At 48.9% G+C, this 22966-nt stretch overlaps 1 protein-coding gene across 1 annotated transcript in view; it reads right to left on the bottom strand.

The window, feature by feature from the left end:
- The window catches only part of LOC144506235 (cell adhesion molecule 2-like), a 394417-nt gene that overhangs the window by 183915 nt on the left and 187536 nt on the right, over positions 1–22966 (bottom strand). Inside the window, exon 5 of the mRNA XM_078232093.1 lies at positions 12730–12867. Within this exon, the coding sequence (XP_078088219.1) occupies positions 12730–12867 (138 nt within the window). The remainder of the gene's footprint in view (positions 1–12729; positions 12868–22966) is intronic.

The following is a 22966-nucleotide window of genomic DNA, read 5'->3' as shown; positions in this document are numbered from 1 at the left end:
AGATCTATCTTTATCCATGATCAAGTTGAAACTAATGGCGTTATGATCACTGGAACCAAAGTGTTCCCCTACACACACTTCCGTCACTTGTCCTAACTCGTTTCCTAATCGGAGATCTAATATTGCATCCTGTCTAGTTGGTACCTCTATATATTGATTTAGAAAATTTTCCTGAACACATTTTACAAACTCTAACCCGTCTAGACCTTTAACAGCATTCCAACATCCTGCCTGGCATTCTTTCTACTCTGAAGAAACAATAACAACTCTCCGGAACCTACCCTCGCCTCTGCCTGTTCACGCCGAAGCCTGTTTGAGCCAAAGCCGACCCACTCTGCTCCCTCTCACTCGCCGCCCACTCACGACGCTGCCCGCTGGATAGAGTGGCCTGCTTTCTAAACCTTCCGCGCGCTACTGGCTGATGTCAGAGAAAAAAAAACTTCCCAGGTCTCACTGGGGCCTATTCCGGTTTTCGACTTCCAGCTGCCTTACAAAAACTCCGAAAAAAGAAAAAAAAAAGTTATAAATCCCTCTTTCCTACTGGCTTTCCTCACCTGAATCACCCCTCCAGCTGCTCCTACTTGTCCTTGGAGGGCAGTTGCGAGTCAACCACATTGCTGTGGCTCTGGAGTTATATGTAGGCCAGGCCAGGTAAGGACGGCAGATTTCCTTCCCTAAAGGACATTAGTAAATGGCGGTGACCTTCTCCCTAACCAGGGGCTCTCCACCAGTCCCATCAGTGTCTTTGAGAGAATCATCCTCGGTTCATTGTTCTCCAATTTGAAAAGCAGCCGAACAGTCCAACTGACCATCACCCGGGTGGATTCTCTCGGCTGAGTTACTGATAAGAGTCCAGTGGCTTTGTGTATTCACTCCGATATCTCCTCTGCTTTCCTCCCTCAATCTTTGCAGTGACTGTCTGCTCATCCTTGATCATTTCACACTTAAGCTCAACTCTTCTTCCCTCTCCCTGTCGCTCTCTCTTCCCGGTCTGACCCAACCTTCCCATGGCCCCGACCTGATCTACATCGTAACACCCACTCTCCCATCAGCCCAACCCAACACCCCTCCCCCCACCTTCCACCGACTTGTCTCCCCCCCGCAACTCATCTCCCCCAACCCCGACCACATGCCAGGTCCAAAACCCCCATCCCACTCCCGTCCCCCGCCCCCCCACTCCACCTCTCCCTCCAGCTCTCCCCCCCACCCCACCTCTCCCTCCAGCTCTCCCCCCCCCGCCCCACCACTCCCTCCAGCTCTCTCCCCGCCCCCCCGCCCCACCTCTCCCTCCCGCTCTCCCCCGTCCCCCCGCCCCCCTCTCCCTCCAGCTCTCCCCCGCCCCACCTCTCCTTCCAGCTCTCCCCCCCCCCTCTCCCTCCAGCTCTCCCCCGTCCCCCCGCCCCCCTCTCCCTCCAGCTCTCCCTCGCCCCACCTCTCCTTCCAGCTCTCCCCCCATCCCCCCGCCCCACCTCTCCATCCAGCTCTCCCCCCGCCCCCCTCCCCTCTCCCTCCAGCTCTCCCCCCGCCCCACCTCTCCCTCCAGCTCTCCCCCCCCGCCCCACCTCTCCCTCCAGCTCTCCCCCTGCCCCCCCGCTCCCTCCAGCTCTCCCCCCGCCCCACCTCTCCCTCCAGCTCTCCCCCCGCCCCCCTCTCCCTCCAGCTCTCCCCCCGCCCCCCTCTCCCTCCAGCACTCCCCCCGCCCCCCTCTCCCTCCAGCTCTCCCCCCGCCCCACCTCTCCCTCCAGCTCTCCCCCCCGCCCCACCTCTCCCTCCAGCTCTCCCCCCCCGCCCCACCTCTCCCTCCAGCTCTCCCCCTGCCCCCCCGCTCCCTCCAGCTCTCCCCCCGCCCCACCTCTCCCTCCAGCTCTCCCCCCGCCCCCCTCTCCCTCCAGCTCTCCCCCCGCCCCCCTCTCCCTCCAGCACTCCCCCCGCCCCCCTCTCCCTCCAGCTCTCCCCCCGCCCCCCTCTCCCTCCAGCTCTCCCCCCGCCCCCCTCTCCCTCCAGCTCTCCCCCCGCCCCCCTCTCCCTCCAGCTCTCCCCCCGCCCCCCTCTCCCTCCAGCACTCCCCCCGCCCCCCTCTCCCTCCAGCTCTCCCCCTGCCCCCCCGCTCCCTCCAGCTCTCCCCCCGCCCCACCTCTCCCTCCAGCTCTCCCCCCCCGCCCCACCTCTCCCTCCAGCTCTCCCCCTGCCCCCCCGCTCCCTCCAGCTCTCCCCCCGCCCCACCTCTCCCTCCAGCTCTCCCCCCGCCCCCCTCTCCCTCCAGCTCTCCCCCCGCCCCCCTCTCCCTCCAGCACTCCCCCCGCCCCCCTCTCCCTCCAGCTCTCCCCCCGCCCCCCTCTCCCTCCAGCTCTCCCCCCCGCCCCCCTCTCCCTCCAGCTCTCCCCCCGCCCCCTCTCCCTCCAGCTCTCCCCCCGCCCTCCCCCCGCCCTCCCACCCCCCCTCTCCCTCCAGCACTCCCCCCGCCCCCCTCTCCCTCCAGCTCTCCCCCCGCCCCCCTCTCCCTCCAGCTCTCCCCCCGCCCCCCTCTCCCTCCAGCTCTCCCCCCGCCCCCCTCTCCCTCCAGCTCTCCCCACTATTGTCTGAATCAGTTGACTTTGAAACTGACCTCCTCCCTTTAATCAGTCTCTTTAAACATCTCCTTTTCAGCAGCTGGTGCTGTAGAGAGGGGGCGTTCCTTTCTCCCCTCAGCCCGGGTTGCTCCATGCCAATGCTGCCGGGGGCACGCTTCGCTGCTCCTGCCTCACCCGGCCTGAGAGAGGACACTTGGGCGAGATCGAGCTTTCGAATTTCAATCAGTGTAAGTTCATTCAGAGTGGCAGTTCAGTGGATTTCTGCGGGCGTTTCAGGCCAATATAAAATAAAGGGAGTGTGGGAGCAGAGGGAGCTGGGGCTATTTGTGCAGAGATCATTGATGGTGACAAGACAGGTTGAGAGAGTGTTAATAAAAATTCTGGCTTTATTATTAGAGTCATAGAATACAATAGCAAGGAAATTATAGGAAGGATGTGAAGCCTTTAGTGAGAGTGTAGTAAAGATTCAGGAGAGTGGTTCCAGGGATGAGGAACTTTCATTATGAATAGATTGGAGAATTGCAAATGTTTCCTTTTATCATGATGCTACATAAAACCCCCAAAGTGCGTATGAATGTATTGAGGTTTGTGTTTTTAAAAATGGACATACAGGTTCAAGATGACTGAGGAGTTAAATCGTGGGAATGTAAATTCAGTCACTGTCTGAATTGATCAGATGCGGGTGATACTATGGAAGAGAGAATGGAATATCATCCATTGCTCCAGACACGCACATATCAAAGGCACGAAAGCCATAAAGAAACTAACTGCAATCTCCTGTGGAGATAATGGAAACTGATTACCGTCTCAGGAAAAGAATAGATTCCGTAAGCATTGTCCGAGACTGATTTATGGATTTTCACCTTCTTGGAATAGAGAGGAAACTGGGATAAAAGCTCACTGCAAAACTTGGTCGGTGTGGACCAGTGCTGAATGTGTCCGCAGGTGACACAAGGGCAGGTGAGTGGGACTAGCTGAATTGTTCTTGCAAAGAGTTGGTACAGACTCAATGAGCTGAATGGCCTCTCTCTGTGCTATAACCAATCTATGATTCTTGCCTCCCTGCCCCTATGAGGCACGGTGGCACAGTGGTTAGCACTGCTGCCTCACAGCGCCAGGGACCCGGGTTCGATTCCGGCCTCGGGTCACTGTCTGTGTGGAGACTGCACGTTCTCCCCGTGTCTGCATGAGTTTCCTCCGGGTACTCCGGTTTCCTCCCACAGTCTGAAAGATGTGCTGGTTAGGTGCATTGATCCGAACAGGTGCCGGAGTGTGGTGACTAGGGGAATTTCACAGTAACGTCATTGCAGTGTTAATGTAAGCCTACTTGTGACTAATAAATAAACTTTCCTTACACCGATAAACAAATCCCTAATCTTTTCCTGATTGCTCTCAATCTGTTACTTTGCATCAGTCTTCACGGTGGAAGACACCAGTGGGATGCCAGAGCTCCAAGAGAGTCAGGGGGCACAGGTGAGTGTAGTGGCCATCACTAAGGAGAAAGTTCTGGGGAAACTGAAAGGTCTGGAGGTGGATAAATCACCTGGACCGGATGGACTACACCGCAGGGTTCTAAAAGAGATAGCTGAGGAAGTTATGGAGGCAATGGTGGTGATCTTTCAGGAATCACTGGAGGCAGGGAGGGTCCCAGAAGACTGGAAAGTAGCTAATGTAACACCGCTGTTTAAGGAGGGAGGGAGGCAGCAGACAGGAAATTATAGGCCGGTTAGCCTGACTTCAGTCATTGGAAAGATTTTAGAGCCCATTATGAAAGATGAGATCGCAGAGTACTTGGAAGTGCATGATAAAGTAGGACTGAGTCAGCACGGCTTTGTCAAGGGGAGGTCATGTCTGACAAATCTGTTAGAGTTCTTTGAGGAGGTAACAAGGAAGTTAGATAAAGGAGAACCAATTGACCTGATTTATTTAGATTTCCAGAAGGCCTTTGACAAGGTGCCACATAGGAGGCTGTTAAATAAGTTAAGTGCCCATGGTGTTAAGGGTAAGATGCTGGCATGGATAGAGGATTGGCTGACTGGCAGAAGACAGAGAGTGGGGATAAAGGGGTCTTTTTCAGGATGGCAGCCGGTGACTAGTGGTGTGCCTCAGGGGTCGGTGCTGGGACCACAACTTTTCACAATATACATTAACGATTTGGAGGAAGGAACTGAAGGCACTGTTGCTAAGTTTGCAGGTGATACAAAGATATATAGAGGGACAGTTAGTATTGTGGAAGCAGGGGGGGCTGCAGAGGGACTTGGGCAGATTAGGACAGTGGGCAAAGAAGTGGCAGATGGAATACAATGTGGAAAAGTGTGAGGTTCTGCATTTTGGAAGGAGGAATGGAGGCAGAGACTATTTTCTAAATGGGAAAATGCTTAGGAAATCAGAAACACAAAGAGACTTGGGAGTCATTGTTCAAGATTCTCTTCAGGTTAACCTGCAGGTTCAGTCGGCAGTTAGGAAGGCAGATGTAATGTTAGCATTCATGACAAGAGGGCTAGAATACAAGAGCAGGGATGTACTTCTGAGGCTGTATAAGGCTCTGGTCAGACCCCATTTGGAATATTGTGAGCAGTTTTGGGCCACGTATCTAAGGAAGGATGTGCTGGCCTTGGAAAGAATCCAGAGGAGGTTCACAAGAATGATCCCTAGAATGAAGAGCTTGTCGTATGGGGAACGGTTGAGGACTCTGGGTCTGTACTCATTGGAGTTCAGAGGGATGAGGGGGGATCTTATTGAAACTTACAGGATACCGCGAGGCCTGGATAGAGTGGGACGTGGAGAGGATGTTTCCACTAGTAGGAAAAACTAGGACCAGAGGGCACAACCTCAGGCTAAAGGGACAATCCTTTAAAACAGAGATGAGGAGGTATTTCTTCAGCCAGAGAGTGGTGAATCTGTGGAACTCTTTGCCGCAGAAGGCTGTGGAGGCCAGGTCATTGAGTGTCTTTAAGACAGAGATAGATAGGTTCTTGATTAATAAGGGGATCAGGGGTTATGGGGAAAAGGCAGGAGAATGGGGATGAGAAAAATATCTGCCATGATTGAATGGCGGAGCAGACTCGATGGGCCGAGTGGCCTAATTCTGCTCCTATGTCTTATGGTCAATCTACATTTCCCTCTCCCTTCCCAAACCCACTACTTTTAGTGTTGGACCCTGGGAACTGCTCTCTGTAAAGTTACCACACTCTCAAATTCCCAATTATGGCCTTTGGTCTTTCATTTATCCTGAGATTACAGCAGCTCCCGTGAATCAGCCCGTCCGTGTTAGGAATGGCTTAACTTCAACCTTCCACTTTCGAGCTAATTTGCATGTTAATTGTTTAATGGTACTCACCGGGATATAGAAAGGGATTACAGGGGGCACTGGATGCTGGGGGTGTGTATGTGGAGCGTAAAGAGAATAAAGTGAGTTTGTGAAGAAGGTGGTCTTGCATCATCTTTTATCACTGGTCTATAACTGAGAGGTTTAACAGTGCACACCTCCCTTTCCCCACCCAATCTGTTACTCTTTGTCCCCAGTCGTTCACCTCAGCTGCATTAAGTCTGAGGGATACAAACTTGAACATCTTTGGTGAATAACTTGTTTTAACCAACTGTCTTGTGAAACCCCTTTCCCCCGTCCCCTCCATTCCCACCTCCAGCAACAATGGCAAGGAACTCATGGACTTTGTCACTAAGATTGAGACAATCTGATCGGATGCCTCTGCCACTTGCTTCTCCTTGACTATCCCACTGGGTCAAATTTCCTTTAATTCTCCTCCTTATTGAGCCATTAGCTCACATCTTTCTCTCAAATCTCTCCTCATGTCCTCTCTGAGCTCATCTGGTCCACAAGATAGGGCCCTTGCTCTCTGGACCCTATTCCCACTAAACTAACCAAACAACCTCCCTTCCTTGCTGCCGTGCTAGCCACTCTCTCCTCAGGTGTTGTCCCTCTTTCCTTCAAATCCGCCATCATCACCCGTTGGATCTGCTTTCCTTACAAGCTCCCATCTCCAGCTACCTTTCCTTTCCAAAGCACAAGCTTTCTTCACCCAAATCCATGCCAACCTATCCTGGACGCCACGTTTGAATCCCTCCAATCAGGTTTCCACCCCTTTCACAGTACTGAAACTGCTCTTACTGAAGTCACAAATGCCATCCTTGGAGACGATTGGAAAAGGGAAACTCTTCCTCCTCATCCTTCTCAACCTTTCTGCATTTTTGACAGGGTTGAGAACACTTTTCTCCTCCAGTTTCTCTCCATGGCCATTCAGATGGGTGGGACTGCACTCATCGGTTCAATTCTTAACTATCCAATCAGAGTTTGAGAAGTGCTGGCAATGGCTCCTCTTCCTGCTCCCAGGTCGTTATCTTTGGTCGTCTGAGGATCTATCGTGACTCCCTCCTATTTCTCATCTATCTGCTGCCCCTCACGGATATCATCTGAAAAACACAGTGTCAGTTTTCACACTGAGGACAGCCCGCTCTATCTGAGCACCATCTCTCTCCACTCCTTCACCGCTGCTAAATTATCAGACTGTTTATCTGACATCCAGTGCAGGATGTGCAGAAATCTCCTCCAATTAAACTCTGGGAAAAAAATAAAGTCATTATTTTTGATTCCTTCTTCAAACTCCATTTCCGAGCACCAGCCCTCTCCCTGGTAACAGTCTGAGATTTACTCCTTATCCTCAAACAATCACCCCTAGTTCTGGATGCCCCCACACACAGAGGGGTCTGGGCGTGCAGGTCCATAGTTCACTAAAAATGGTAACACATGTGACCAAGATGATTTAGAAGGCAAATGGCCTGCTTGCCTTCATCGGCCGGGGCATTGAGTACAAGAGTTGGGAAATCATGTTACAGCTATATAAAACCTTGGTTAGGCCGCATTTGGAATACCGCGTGCAGTTCTGGTCACCGCACTACCAGAAGGACATGGAAACTTTGGAGAGAGTGTAAAGAAGGTTCACCAGGATGGTGCCTGGTCTCGAGGGTGTTGCTATGAGGAGAGGTTGAATAAACTAGGATTGTTTTCACTGGAAAGACGGAGGCTGAGGGGAGACCTGATAGAGGTCTACAAAATGATGAGAGGCAGAGACAGGGTGGATAGTCAGAGGCTTTTTCCCAGGGTGAAAGTGTTAATAACAAGGGGGCGCAGGTTCAAGGTCAGTTAGTTCACACTCTCAGGGTCAAAGAACAAAGAACAGTACAGCACAGGAACAGACCCTTCGGCCCTCCAAGCCTGTGCTGATCATGATGCCTGAACTAAACTAAAATAAAACTTTCTGCCCTTACTCGGTCCGTACCCCTCTATTCCCTCCCTATTCCTGCACCCATCTAGATGCCTCTTAAATGTTGCTAATGTGCCTCTTTCCACCGCCTCCTCTGGCAGCGCGTTCCGGGCCCCCACTACTCTCCGCGTGAAACACTTCTCCCGCACATCTCCCTTAAACTTTCCCCCTCTCACCTTGAACCTGTGCCCCCTTGTATGTGAGTGTGTGTGTGAGCGTGTGTGTGTGAGCGTGTGTGTGTGTGCGAGTTGTGTGTCTGTCTGTGAGTGTGTGTGTGTCTGTGCATGAGTGTTTGACTATGTGTGAGTGAGCGTGTGTGTGTGCGGATGTGTGTGTGTGTTTGATTGTGTGTGCGAGAGTGAGTGTGCACATGGGTGTGTGTGTCTTTGTGTGTGTGATATATGCAACATTGTGCATGTATGACTGTGTCGATATGTGTGTGTCGGTGTATGTAAGTGCATGTGAGAGTATTTGTGATTTGTGTGGGAGCATGTTAGTGTGTGGGCGAGTTTGAGTGTATCTGTGTGAGTATGTTTGTCTGACTGTGTGTGACTTTGTGTGCATGGGACAGAGCATGTGTCTGTTTGTGTGACTGAGTGTGACAGTGTGCGTGTGTGTGAGCCTGAGTATGCATGTCTGTGTGCCTATGTGTTTGTGTGTGTGTGCATTTCTTTGTGTCTGTGTATGCATGTGTGTGTGAGTGTATGTGTATGCATGTGCAAATGTGAGTGTCTCGAGTAAGTGCGAGTCTGTGTACATGTGTGTGTGCGTGTGCGTGTATATGTGTGTCTGTGTTGAGAGTGTGTGTGTGTCTGTGTGTGTGGACATTGGTTACCAGGTTCTAAATCTAGTCTGGCACTTTACTGGAGTTAAGTGTTGCTGTGGAAGTATTGTTTAGCAGGAAGCGAGTGAGAAGTACAGCATCACAAACTCTGCAGGGAGTAAATAAGGATCATTTATTTTGTTTGAAGGCACAGTTTGAGTGACAGTTAAATCTAATGTGTCAGAAAGTGGCTCTTGCAGCTGCTGTGGTGAGCCTGAAGCAATCAGTTTGCACCTCTCCCTGAGTTCTGACCTGCCCTGTCTCACAGATTGGCTTTTTTATAAGTGTTATTTCAGTGGCTCACCGTGGAACTGTCAGAGCTGTTCTTCTCAGCTAGACAGTGATCAGGGGCAGGAACCCTGGCCAAGGAGAGAAACTCTGACAGAACAACTGCTCCTGATCACAACCTTGCGCCCCTGGCTGTGTGTGAGAGCCCATTGGAGCCAAATAAGCATTCAGCTCTCAGTGTTGAGATTCACTCTCAGCGAGTCAGTCAGCAAGATGGCACATTGCAGAGTCTGCCAGACTCAGAATCACTCACCTGACCGAGTGACACTCCGAAAGCTTGTGCTACCAAATAAACCTGTCGGACTTTACTCTGGTGTAGTGAGGCTTCTTACTGTCGGACTTTACCCTGGTGTTGTGAGGCTTCTTACTGGACTCTCAATGCGCAGCACATTTCTTCCAGATATTGTATCTCAGGGATTTGTCACCAAATTTGGAAAGTAACGCAGTGAAACAAACCCCCCATCCCCCTGCCAAACATTTTAGAGAGACGGTGGCATAGTGGCATTGCCGCTGGACTAGTAATCCAGGGTAACACTCTGCAGACCCGGGATCGAATCCTGCCACGGTGAGATAGTGAAATTTGAATTCAATAAAAATCTGGAATTAAGAATCTACTGATGACCATGAAACCATTGTTGATGGTCAGAAAAACCCATCTGGGTCACTAATGTCCTTTAGGGAAGGAAATCTGCCGTCCTTACCTGGTCTGGCCTACATGTGACTCCAGAGCCACAGCAATGTGGGTGACTCTTAATTGCTGACCAGCCAATGACACCCACATCCCATAAACGAATGTTTTAAAATGTAGAGTCAGCAGAATAAGTGACAGAGATCAGCGATCTAGCGGAGTGCCCGGTGCTGTTTGAGTTGTGGTGTGTGATTATACAGAGACAGCAGTCTGACAGAGTCTGTGACCAACAAATGCTTGTATCTATTTCAATAATAAATATTGCTGCTGCTTTATTAGTCTTGATGGAACTTTGTGCATTAGAGATTGGAGAAGCTGAGGGAAGTACAGAAGGTGGATGTCCTCAGCTGACCCCTTGCACTCTCCATTCCTGCACCTTTGCTCTCACGGTGGGTTCACGTTATTGCTCGATATTAATTTTAATACTTTCATCCCCCTCGGGAGAACAAGGAAACAGCGTATCTTTCAGAAACCACTGAACTGTTTGCTTTTTACAGCACGGAATTAAACTTCCTGCTTCCCATTACATCAATAATCTCTTTTATTAAATGGAAACTGAATTCAACAAAACACAATTTGCAGCATGTCAGTTACCATGACAACAGCCCATCAGGCACCCCGGTTACCGTGACACCAGCCCATCAGGCACCTCGGTTACCATGACAACAGTCCATCAGGCACCCCAGTTACCATGACAACAGTCCACCAGGCACCCCAGTTACCATGGCAACAGCCCATCAGGCACCCCGGTTACCATGGCAACAATCCATCAGGCACCCCGGTTACCGTGACACCAACCCATCAGGCACCTCGGTTACCATGACAACAGCCCATCAGCCACCTGGGTTACTTGACAACAGCCCATCAGGCGCCCCAGTTACTGTGACAACAGCCCATCAGATGCCCCGGTTACCATGACAACAGCCCATCAGGCACCCCGGTTACCGTGACAACAGCCCATCAGGCGCCCCAGTTACCGTGACAACAGCCCATCAGGCGCCCCAGTTACCATGACAACAGCCCATCAGGCGCCCCGGTTACCGTGACAACAGCCCATCAGCCGCCCCAGTTACCATGACAACAGCCCATCAGACGTCCCGGTTACCATGACAACAGCCCATCAGGCGCCCCGGTTACCGTGACAACAGCCCATCAGCCGCCCCAGTTAGGGAATGGCGATTGATTCGTGGCATTATCATGAGACTATTATCTAGAAACTGAGCTAATGTTCTGGGGACCCGGGTTCGAATCCCACCACAGCAGATGGTGGAATTTGAATTCAATAAAAAATACCTGGAATATAGAATCTACTGATGACCATGAAACCATTGTCGATTGTCGGAAAAACCCATCTGGTTCACTAATGTCTTTTCGGGAAAGAAATCTGCCGTCCTTCCCTGGTCTGGCCTGTATGTGACTCCAGAGCCACAGCAATGTGGTTGACTCTCAACTGACATCTGAAACGGCCGAGCGAGACACAGTCCAAGGGCAACTAGGGATGGGCAATAAAACCTGGCCAACCAGCGACGCCCATGTCCCACGAATGAATTTAAAAAAAACCGTGACACCTGGAGGTGTAACGTTCAGCTCTGGCCACCTATGAGGACGGGAGGTGTTGACAGGATTGATGGATGCATTCCTGTTACTCACAGTGACAGTGTTGCTGCCCTGAGCAACTGAGAGAAAGTATAGACGCTGAAATACACAACCACTTACAACATGAAGCAATGTTGTGAGGATTCATGAATATTGGATTCACAATGCATTGTGTTGGAACTCCACTGCGAGTGTAACTCGATGGGCCAAACGGCCTAATTCTGCTCCTACATCTTATGTTCTAATAGTAATGAGGGTGAAACTGGGCTTTGGCAGTGATGGAGAATGGGTGATTATGAATCAGCTGCTCACTTTGCTCTCTGCACCATCAATTCCCCAGTCCATAAAAATCAACTGAAATGCAGCATGGAAGCAAAATCGTACAGATGCTGGAAATCTGAAATAAAAACAGGATCTTCTGGATAAACTCAGCAGGTCTGGCAGAGTCTGTGGAGAGGTCTGAAGAAGTCACACAGACTCGAAACATTACCTCAGTTTCTTTCTCCACAGCTGCTGCCTTGCCGAGATTTTCCAGCATTTCCTGTGCTTATTGGGTACATTGGGGAAACCATGCAGACGCTACGACAACGGATGAATGAACACCGCTCGACAATCACCAGGCAAGACTGTTCTCTTCCTGTGGGGGAGCACTTCAGCAGTCACGGGCATTCACCCTTGGATCTTCAGGTAAGCGTTCTCCAAGGCGGCCTTCACGACACATGACAGCGCAGAGTCGCTGAGCAGAAACTGATAGCCAAGTTCCGCACACATGAGGACGGCCTAAACCGGGATGTTGAATTTATGTCACATTATCAGTAACCCCCACAGCTTGCCTCCTTGGCTTGCAGAATTTCACTAGCTGTTCTGTCTGGAGACAATACACATCTCTTTAACCTGTGTTGAATGCTCCCTCCACCCACATTGTCTGTACATTTAAGACCTGGCTGGCTGTAGAGATTTGCATTCTAATCAGTATTCTGTAATTTGATTTCTGTGTCTGTTTGCACTGGTTGAGAACAGATATCCACTCCATCTGACAAAGGAGCATTGCTCCGAAAGCTAATGGTATTTGCTACCAAATAAACCTGTTGGACTTTAACCTGGTGTTGTGAGACTTCTTACTGTGCTTACCCCAGTCCAACGCCGGCATCTCGACATTATTGGGAATAGACAGTGGGTTGTGATGTGATGCGTATGGATCAATTCCCTTTCACCCTTTCACCAGTACCCCTGAGAGCATTTCTACTCTGATTGGCTCAAATACCAATGTTCGGGAGCACTGACCTTTGCCTGTCTGCGGATAGGGAAGAGGTAGAGCTTCTGCTCTGGCCTGAAGAGCGAGAGAGAGAGAAGTGACTCCTAGATCCAGATACCCACTGACAACTCAAGCCGTGTTGGCGGAGGTGAGTATGAACTCCCCTCGCAAATGGAAAGTTAGGAAAACCATACGGCACAGGAACCGCTGTACCAATACAAGCTCACCTTGAATTTCCTTGTCGCCCTTGAACCATCGGATGTTAGCCGCTGGCTTACTGCCAATGGTGGTGCAAGTCAACTCCACCAAGTCTCCTTCGTTGACTGGTCCTTTGAAGCCACTTATTACAGGAGTCTGAGGGACACCTGGAAGAGAAGCAGAGGGTCCAGTTACACTTTCGTACAGTTATCATCATGCCTGCACCTTCCTGACACAATCAAATTCACTGCCTGGGAGCAGATTCAATAAAACCTTTCAAAAGGGAGTTGCACAAACATTTGAAGGATAAAAAACTTGCAGGTGAATGGGGAATAGCAGGGGACTGGGGCTGATTGGATATCTCTTGCAAAGAGCTGGTATAGACATGATGGGCCGAATGTGCTGTAAGATTGGTGCGATTAATTCAGCAAGCTTGATGAAATTGGTTTGATTTGCAGTCCGTGAATTGGGAAGTTGTTGACTGTAATTGCCAGCTTCAGGCCCTGAGTTTATTCAAATGTTCAGCTGTAAGTTTTAAAGCTGCATTGTTCTCTGGTTTAATTTTTAGAATCTTGTGCTTGACTGAGAATTGTTGGACATCTACTTTGCCTCAAAGCTGCTGTCACCTTGAATTAACTTTGCAAGAGTCGACAAAAGGAAGGGAAAAATGGAACAGCATTGTGTGAGTACAGCGTGTTCCACCTGCTGAAATCGAGAGATTCAAAATACTGAAAAAACCCAGAACAAGCTTCAGTCAGAATTCTACAACTGAATCTCTTCTGAATTCCCCTCATGGATGGAAAATTATTCAACACAGCACAATATTTGACTGCTGCACATGTTTCTGGTGTTAGGGACCAGATCAGAAACTCCCAGGTATTTTATGAAGTTAGTCTACTGTTTTTGATTTTGGCATTAGTGTCAGCACAAGGTGTTTCACTCCAGGTGTGATTCTAATACCCCACCAGGAAGCTTTTATTAAAACAAACTTTATTTAACAACACAGTTAAAATATAACAAAAAGAATTATCATAGCTTTTACCAAATAAAGTACTTAAACATGACAAAATATAATTCTTAACAGCAAGCTAACTCCAATGTAAGCAGTATTCCCAGAGACAAAAATCACTCTTCAGAATAAGTGAGCACAAAAAACATATTGGCTCACACGGAAGCTCGATTTCCAGCCTTTTAAGCCTTGTGGACAGATACAGAAAGACATCTGTCTTCTGACTCCCATACAGCAGCCTCCAGAGAATGAAACTTATTTCCTGGCAGATCTAGTCTCCAACTCCAGTGGCAGAGACATAGAGAAGACTGAACAAAGAACAATACAGCACAGGAACAGGCCCTTCGGCCCTCCAAGCCCGTGCCGCTCCCTGGTCCAAACTAGACCATTCTTTTGTATCCCTCCATTCCCACTCCGTTCATGTGGCTATCTAGATAAGTCTTAAACGTTCCCAGTGTGTCCGCCTCCACCACCTTGCCCGGCAGCGCATTCCAGGCCCCCACCACCCTCTGTGTAAAATACGTCCTTCTGATATCCGTATTAAACCTCCCCCCACCTCACCTTGAACCTATGACCCCTCGTGAACGTCACCACCGACCTGGGAAAAAGCTTCCCACTGTTCACCCTATCTATGCCTTTCATAATTTTATACACCTCTATTAGGTCACCCTTCATCCTCCGTCTTTCCAGTGAGAACAACCCCAGTTTACCCAATCTCTCCTCATAACTAAGCCCTTCCATACCAGGCAACATCCTGGTAAACCTCCTCTGCACTCTCTCTAAAGCCTCCATGTCCTTCTGGTAGTGTGGCGACCAGAACTGGGCGCAGTATTCCAAATGCGGCCGAACCAACGTTCTATACAACTGCAACATCAGACCCCAACTTTTATACTCTATGCCCCGTCCTATAAAGGCAAGCATGCCATATGCCTTCTTCACTACCTTCTCCACCTGTGACGTCACCTTCAAGGATCTGTGGACTTGCACACCCAGGTCCCTCTGCGTATCTACACCTTTTATGGTTCTGCCATTTATCGTATAGCCCCCCTCTACGTTAGTTCTACCAAAATGCATCACTTCACATTTATCTGGATTGAACTCCATCTGCCATTTCTTTGCCCAAATTTCCAGCCTATCTACATCCTTCTGTAGCCTCTGACAATGCTCCTCACTATCTGTAAGTCCAGCCATTTTCGTGTCGTCCGCAAACTTACTGATCACCCCAGTTACACCTTCTTCCACATCGTTTATATAAATCACAAACAGCAGAGGTCCCAGTACAGAGTCCTGTGGAACACCACTAGTCACAGGCATCCAGCCGGAAAAAGACCCTTCCACTACCACCCTCTGTCTTCTGTGACCAAGATGTGGAGATGCCGGCGTTGGACTGGGGTGAACACAGTAAGAGTTTTAACAACACCAGGTTAAAGTCCAACAGGTTTATTTAGTAGCAAACACCATTAGCTTTCGGAGCGCTGCTCCTTCGTCAGATGGAGTGGAAATGCACATTTCCACTCCATCTGACGAAGGAGCAGCGCTCCGAAAGCTAATGGTGTTTGCTACCAAATAAACCTGCTGGACTTGAACCTGGTGTTGTTAAAACTCTTATTCTGTGACCAAGCCAGTTCTCCACCCATCTAGCCACCTCCCCCTCTATCCCATGAGATCCAACCTTTTGCACCAACCTACCATGAGGGATTTTGTCAAACGCTTTACTAAAGTCCATATAGACGACATCCACGGCCCTTCCCTCGTCAACCATTCTAGTCACTTCTTCAAAAAACTCCACCAGGTTAGTGAGGCATGACCTCCCTCTCACAAAACCATGCTGACTATCGTTAATGAGCTTATTCCTTTCTAAATGCGCATACATCCTATCTCTAAGAATCCTCTCCAACAACTTCCCTACCACGGACGTCAAGCTCACCGGCCTATAATTACCCGGGTTATCCTTCCTACCCTTCTTAAATAACGGGACCACATTAGCTATCCTCCAATCCTCTGGGACCTCACCTGTGTCCAGTGACGAGACAAAGATTTGCGTCAGAGGTCCAGCGATTTCATCTCTCGTCTCCCTGAGCAGCCTTGGATAGATTCCATCAGGCCCTGGGGATTTGTCAGTCTTTATATTCCCTAAAAAAACCTAACACTTCCTCCCTTGTAATGGAGATTTTCTCGAACGGGTCAACACTCCCCTCTGAGACACTCCCAGTCAACACATCCCTCTCCTTTGTGAATACCGATGCAAAGTATTCATTTAGGATCTCCCCTACTTCTTTGGGCTCTAAGCATAATTCCCCACTTTTGTCCCTGAGAGGTCCGATTTTTTCCCTGACAACCCTTTTGTTCCTAACGTATGAATAAAATGCCTTGGGATTCTCCTTAATCCTTAATCCTGTCTCTAAAGATCCCAAACAGCAACTGACTTGATTTCTCTGTGAAAGCCCAATGCTGCCCAGTCACGTGACTTTTCCTGTCAATCAACCTAATCAAGCCCTACTCCGAAAAACCCCAGGGAAAAACACTAAAATAACAGAACAGCATTGGTCCAGATTAATGTAAACATTTCAGCAATTAAGAGCAATTATGCTGCTGTAGTAATAGGGGCTGCCGGTTACAGGGAAAGCAGCACTGATAAATAGAACTAACTGCTAAAACAAATCCTGCACAAGAAACATATACATTTCTTAAAGGCACAGTATCAGCACACTGTTCTTAATCTCCAATTATAACCCATAAAGTGTTCTGAAAATACATTTCCCCCCAAAAGGGGCTCACTCCTGACTGCTTAACACAAACACCTCTCAAACCCATGATTTCTACAACAAGGGCAGTAGACATCTGGGAACACCGCCACCTGGAGGTTCCCCTCCAAGCCACTCACCATCCTGATTGGAAATATAGCACCGTTCCTTCACTGCCACTGGGTCAAAATTCTGGAACTCCCTCCCTAATAGCACAGTGGGTGTACTGATACCACATGGACTGCAACGGTTGAAGAAGGCAGCTCACCACCCCCCTTCTCAAGGGCAATAAATACTGGCCAAGCCAGCGACGCCCATGTCCTGTGAACAAATACATTTTTAAAAGTCTCCTCTGATCGCGTTTGTTTGTCATTACAACCAGATATTCAGGGGAGAGAAAACCAAGCAAATCATCTGATCTTTAAAGTGGAATTGTTGCAGTATTTTTGAAATATTTATCCTCACTGAGATGTGCTCTGTGTTTTCTGCTCCTTTTAATGTATTTTTGGGCATTAATGTGTCACATTAAACATGGAGCCGTGTTGCTGATTGCAGCCTCCGAGTCACACTGTGCCTGATGGAGCAGACTGATGGTGAAATGAGGTGAAACATTCACTTCTCGTTAAGGCAGAAATATTCTGCTCTGTTTTAAGGGATCCATTTCAGTCCGATTCTTTATTCTGAATTCCCTCTGTCTGGAATCCCAGTGTATTTAAACTTTTACAGGTGCACCATAGAAAGCATTCTTTCTGGTTGTATCACAGCTTGGTATGGGGCTCCTGCTCTGCCCAAAACCGCAAGAAACTACAAAAGGTCGTGAATGTAGCCCAATCCATCACACAAACCAGCCTCCCATCCATTGACTCTGTCTACACTTCCCACTGCCTCGGCAAAGCAGCCAGCATAATCAAGGACCCCACGTACCCCGGACATTCTCTCTTCCACCTTCTTCCATCGGGAAAAAGATACAAAAGTCTGAGGTCACGTACCAACCGGCTCAAGAACAGCTTCTTCCCTGCTGCTGTCAGACTTTTGAATGGACTTACCTTGCATTAAGTTGATCTTTCTCTACACCCTAGCTATGGCTGTAACACTACATTCTGCACTCTCTCGTTTCCTTCTCTATGAACGGTATGTTTTGTCTGTATAGCGCACAAGAAACAATACTTTTCACTGTATGTTAATGCGTGTGACAATAATAAATCAAATCAAATCAGGATTGTGAGGATACCCGGGAATAACATGACAGTGGAGGAATTTTAGATTTCCCCTCAGGGAGGGAGGTCCAGGCCTGATGCACTCAGTGTAACTGGGACGAGAAGTAAATCCCGCCTTGACAATGATGCTAACAGTACAAAAACAAATCATTCCAAACTAACACAGGGAACATCCAGCGAGGCTTTGTGGGTGGAACTAAGAAAAAAGGGGATGTGACCTAATTGGGGTTGTACTATAGGCCCCCAAATAGTCAATGGGAATTAGAAGAACAAATATGCAGGGAGATTGGGGAGACCTGCAGGAGTAATAGCGTCGTCATAGTAGGGGATTTTAATTTTCCTAACATAGACTGGGACTGCCAAAGTGTTAAGGGCTTAGATGGAGTGGAATTTGTTCAGGGAAGTTTCCTCAGGCAGCATGTGGAGGGTCCTATTCGGGAAAAGGCAAAACTTGATCTACTCTCGGGAAATAGGACAGGACAAGTGACTGAGGTGACAGTGGGGGACCACTTTGGGACCAGTGACCATGGTTCTATTCATTTTAAAATAGTAATGGAAAGGGACAAAACTGGTCCACAGGTGCAAGTTCTAAATTGGGGCAAGGGGAATTTTGATGGAATTAGACAGAAGCTTGCAAGGGTTGATTGGAGTAGCTTGTCTGAGGGCTAAGGGACCTTCAATCTAAGAGAATGCCCATTCAGCCCACCTTGCTGCTATCCCTCCTTCAGGCAGCTCCTTATTTACACTTCACCTTCACACGAAAGTCATTGCAGCAGCTGCTTTTTCAAAGTCCAAGGATGTCATATTCCCTTCATTCATTCTTTAAAAAGTTGTCTGAAATCAGTCAGTGAGATCCTAGTGCAGCATTCCCCCCATGCTGGCATTCCTTGATTCCTTCATTATCTTCCTTCATGCTCATTACGTTATCACTCATTGCAAACTCACCAATTTCCCAACTCCTGATGGGAGATGAACTGGTGTCTAATTAGACAGTTTTAACCTCTTCACTTGCTCTAAGGACAGGATGTGATCTGTGATTCACGAGCAGTGCCTTACCAGACAAGAACTGAAGCTTCAGCTTTTATCTCTTACTATCCTGTCTCCACAGATATTTACCATTTAAAACAAGACCAATGTCATCTGCTGATACTAAATTCACCGGCCCCTCTGAAAAACAATCTTCCTTTGTTAAAGTTCCGAAGCCAGTGCGCAGAGTGGACAGGACGAACCCAAATCCATCGCCTTGCTTTCCCCAAAAACCAATTCAAATTCAATCCAGTTCATGGTCCCCACCAGAGAGACACACAAGCTCCGAGCTGGCAAGATAAACATTGCAATGATCTGTCGCTGGATCTTAGCCAAACGCACAGGGCCCTGTGTAAAGGATAAGAATCTCCAATCTTGTGATTTTATTCACTCACTGTAAGAACGTCTGCTCCTGACTGGAAAAGAAACACATCCTATTTAACCTGGATCACTGCCAAGACTGATCAGACAGAGGGAATTCCCGGGAACAACAACTTGTATTTAGATAGCAAACGATCCAAGGCACATTAGAAAACAAGATTTGACATTGAGCAACACAGGGAGGTGACCAGAAACCTGCTTAAAGAGAGAGGTTACATGGTGTCCTTATAGAATCCCTGCAGTGCAGAAGGAGGCCATTCGGCCCATCAAGTCTGCACCGACCACAATCCTACACAGGCCCCATCCCCGCAACCCCACATATTTACTCTGCTAGTCCCCCTGACACGAAGGGGCAGTTTAGCATGGCCAATTCACCGAACCAGCACATCTTTGGACTGTGGGAGGAAACCGAAGCACCCGGAGGAAACCCACACAGACATGGGGAGAACGTGCAGACTCCACACAGACAGTGACCCAAGCTGTAATGTTACGCCGCTGTTTAAAAAAGGAAGGAGACAAAAGGCGGGTAACTATAGGCCGGTCAGCTTAACGTCTGTAGTAGGGTAAATGCTGGAATCCATTATTAAAGAGGAGATAGCAGGGCATCTGGATAGAAATGGTTCGATCAATCAGACGCAGCATGGATTCATGAGGGGAAAGTCGTGCTTGACGAACATGTTGGATTTTTATGAAGATGTGACGAGGGCGGTTGATGGAGGAGAACCGGTGGATGCGGTGTTTTTGGATTTCCAAAAGGCGTTTGATAAGGTGCCCCATAAAAGGCTGCTGAAGAAGATTAGGGCACACGGAGTTGGGGGTAGTGTGTTAAAGTGGATTGGGGACTGGCTATCCGACAGGCAGCAAAGAGTCGGAATAAATGGGTGTTTTTCCGGTTGGAGGAAGGTAACTAGTGGCGTGCCACAGGGATCGGTACTCGGGCCGCAACTGTTTACCATTTATATAGATGATCTGGAGGAGGGGACGGAGTGTAGGGTAACGAAGTTTGCAGATGACACAAAGATAAGTGGAAAAGTGAATCGTGTGGAGGACGGAGAAGATCTGCAGAGAGATTTGGACAGGCTGAGTGAGTGGGCGAGGATATGGCAAATGGAGTATAACGTTGATAAATGCGAGGTTATACACTTTGGAGGAAATAATAACAAATGGGATTACTATCTCAATGGAAACAAATTAAAACATGCTACCGTGCAAAGGGACCTGGGGGTCCTTGTGCATGAGACGCAAAAGCCCAGTCTGCAGGTACAACAGGTGATCAAGAAGGCAAATGGGATGTTGGCCTATATTGCGAGGGGGATAGAATATAAAAGCAGGGATGTCTTGATCCACCTGTACAGGGCATTGGTGAGGCCGCAGCTGGAATACTGTGTGCAGTATTGGTCCCCTTATATGAGGAAGGATATATTGGCATTGGAGGGAGTGCAGAGAAGGTTCACCAGGTTGATACCGGGCGGCACGGTAGCACAGTGGTTAGCACTGCTGCTTCACAGCTCCAGGGACCTGGGTTCGATTCCCGGCTTGGGTCACTGTCTGTGTGGAGTTTGCACATTCTCCTCGTGTCTGCGTGGGTTTCCTCCGGGTACTCCGGTTTCCTCCCACAGCCCAAAGATGTGCGGGTTAGGTTGATTGGCCATGCTAAAATTGCCCTTAGTGTCCTGGGATGTGTAGATTAGTGGGTAAAATATGTAGGGATATGGAGGTAGGGTCTGGGTGGGATTGTGGTCGGTGCAGACTCGATGGGCCGAATGGCCTCTTTCTGTACTGTAGGGTTTCTATGATTCTATGAGGGGTTTGGATTATGAGGAGAGGCTGAGGAGATTGGGTTTGTACTCGTTGGAGTTTAGAAGGATGAGGGGGGATCTTATGGAGACTTATAAGATAATGCGGGGGCTGGATAGGGTGGAGGCGGAGAGATTCTTTCCACTTAGTAAGGAAGTTAAAACTAGAGGACACAGCCTCAAAATAAAGGGGGGTCGGTTTAAGACAGAGTTGAGGAGGAACTTCTTCTCCCAGAGGGTGGTGAATCTCTGGAATTCTCTGCCCACTGAGGTGGTGGAGGCTACCTCGCTGAATATGTTTAAAGCGCGGATGGATGGATTCCTGATCGGTAAGGGAATTAAGGGTTATGGGGATTAGGCGGGTAAGTGGTACTGATCCACGTCAGATCAGCCATGATCTTATTGAATGGCGGGGCAGGCTCGAGGGGCTAGATGGCCTACTCCTGCTCCTATTTCTTATGTTCTTATGTTCTTATGACGCTGTGAGACAGCAGTGCTAACCATTGTGCCATCATGCCACTCAAAGGGGGAAAGCGAGGTGGAGAGGTTTCGGAGGGAATCCCAGCACTCGGGAACCAGGCACCTGAAGCTCGTCTGTCAATGGTGGAGTTATTAAAACTCGACAGGCTTGAGAGATGTAGAGATCTGAGAGGGTTGTGGAACTGGAGATTAGAGAGGAAGGGAGGACAACTCCTTGCAGAGATTGGAAACTGAGGAGGAAAATTTTAAACTCAAGGAGTTGCTGACTTGGGAGAATGAAGGACACGACGGCGCAGAGTCGCTGAGCAGAAACTGATAGCCAAGTTCCGCACACATGAACATAGAACATAGAGCAGTACAGCACAGAACAGGCCCTTCGGCCCACGATGTTGTGCCGACCTTCATCTGAAACCAAGATCAAGCTATCCCACTCCCTACCATCCTGGTGTGCTCCATGTGCCTATCCAATAACCGCTTAAATGTTCCTAAAGTGTCTGACTCCACTATCACTGCAGGCAGTCCATTCCACACCCCAACCACTCTCTGCGTGAAGAACCTACCTCTGATATCCTTCCTATATCTCCCACCATGAACCCTATAGTTATGCCCCCTCGTAATAGCTCCATCCACCCGAGGAAATAGTCTTTGAACGTTCACTCTATCTATCCCCTTCATCATTTTATAAACCTCTATTAAGTCTCCCCTCAATCTCCTCCGCTCCAGAGAGAACAGCCCCAGCTCCCTCAACCTTTCCTCATAAGACCGACACTCCAAACCAGGCAGCATCCTGGTAAATCTCCTCTGCACTCTTTCCAGCGCTTCCACATCCTTCTTATAGTGAGGTGACCAGAACTGCACGCAATATTCCAAATGCGGTCTCACCAAGGTCCTGTACAGTTGCAGCATAACCCCACGGCTCTTAAACTCCAACCCCCTGTTAATAAAAGCTAACACACTATATGCCTTCTTCACAGCTCTATCCACTTGAGTGGCAACCTTTAGAGATCTGTGGATATGGACCCCAAGATCTCTCTGTTCCTCCACAGTCTTCAGAACCCTACCTTTGACCCTGTAATCCACATTTAAATTAGTCCTACCAAAATGAATCACCTCACATTTATCAGGGTTAAACTCCATTTGCCATTTTTCAGCCCAGCTTTGCATCCTATCTATGTCTCTTTGCAGCCTACAACACCCCTCCACCTCATCCACTACTCCACCAATCTTGGTGTCATCAGCAAATTTACTGATCCACCCTTCAGCCCCCTCCTCTAAGTCATTAATAAAAATCACAAAGAGCAGAGGACCAAGCACCGATCCCTGCGGCACTCCGCTAGCAACCTGCCTCCAGTCCGAAAATTTTCCATCCACCACCACCCTCTGTCTTCGATCAGACAGCCAGTTACCTACCCAATCGGCCAACTTTCCCTCTATCCCACACCTCCTTACTTTCATCATAAGCCGACCATGGGGGACCTTATCAAACGCCTTACTAAAATCCATGTATATGACATCAACCGCCCTACCTTCATCAACACACCTAGTTACCTCCTCAAAAAATTCTATCAAATTTGTGAGGCACGATTTGCCCTTCACAAATCCGTGCTGACTAT

Source organism: Mustelus asterias, chromosome 17, assembly GCF_964213995.1.
Source record: "Mustelus asterias chromosome 17, sMusAst1.hap1.1, whole genome shotgun sequence".
In the NCBI taxonomy this organism is placed as follows: Eukaryota; Metazoa; Chordata; class Chondrichthyes; order Carcharhiniformes; family Triakidae; genus Mustelus; species Mustelus asterias.
Note: the sequence above shows the minus strand (reverse complement) of the source record. Positions and strands in the feature narration are given on the sequence as shown.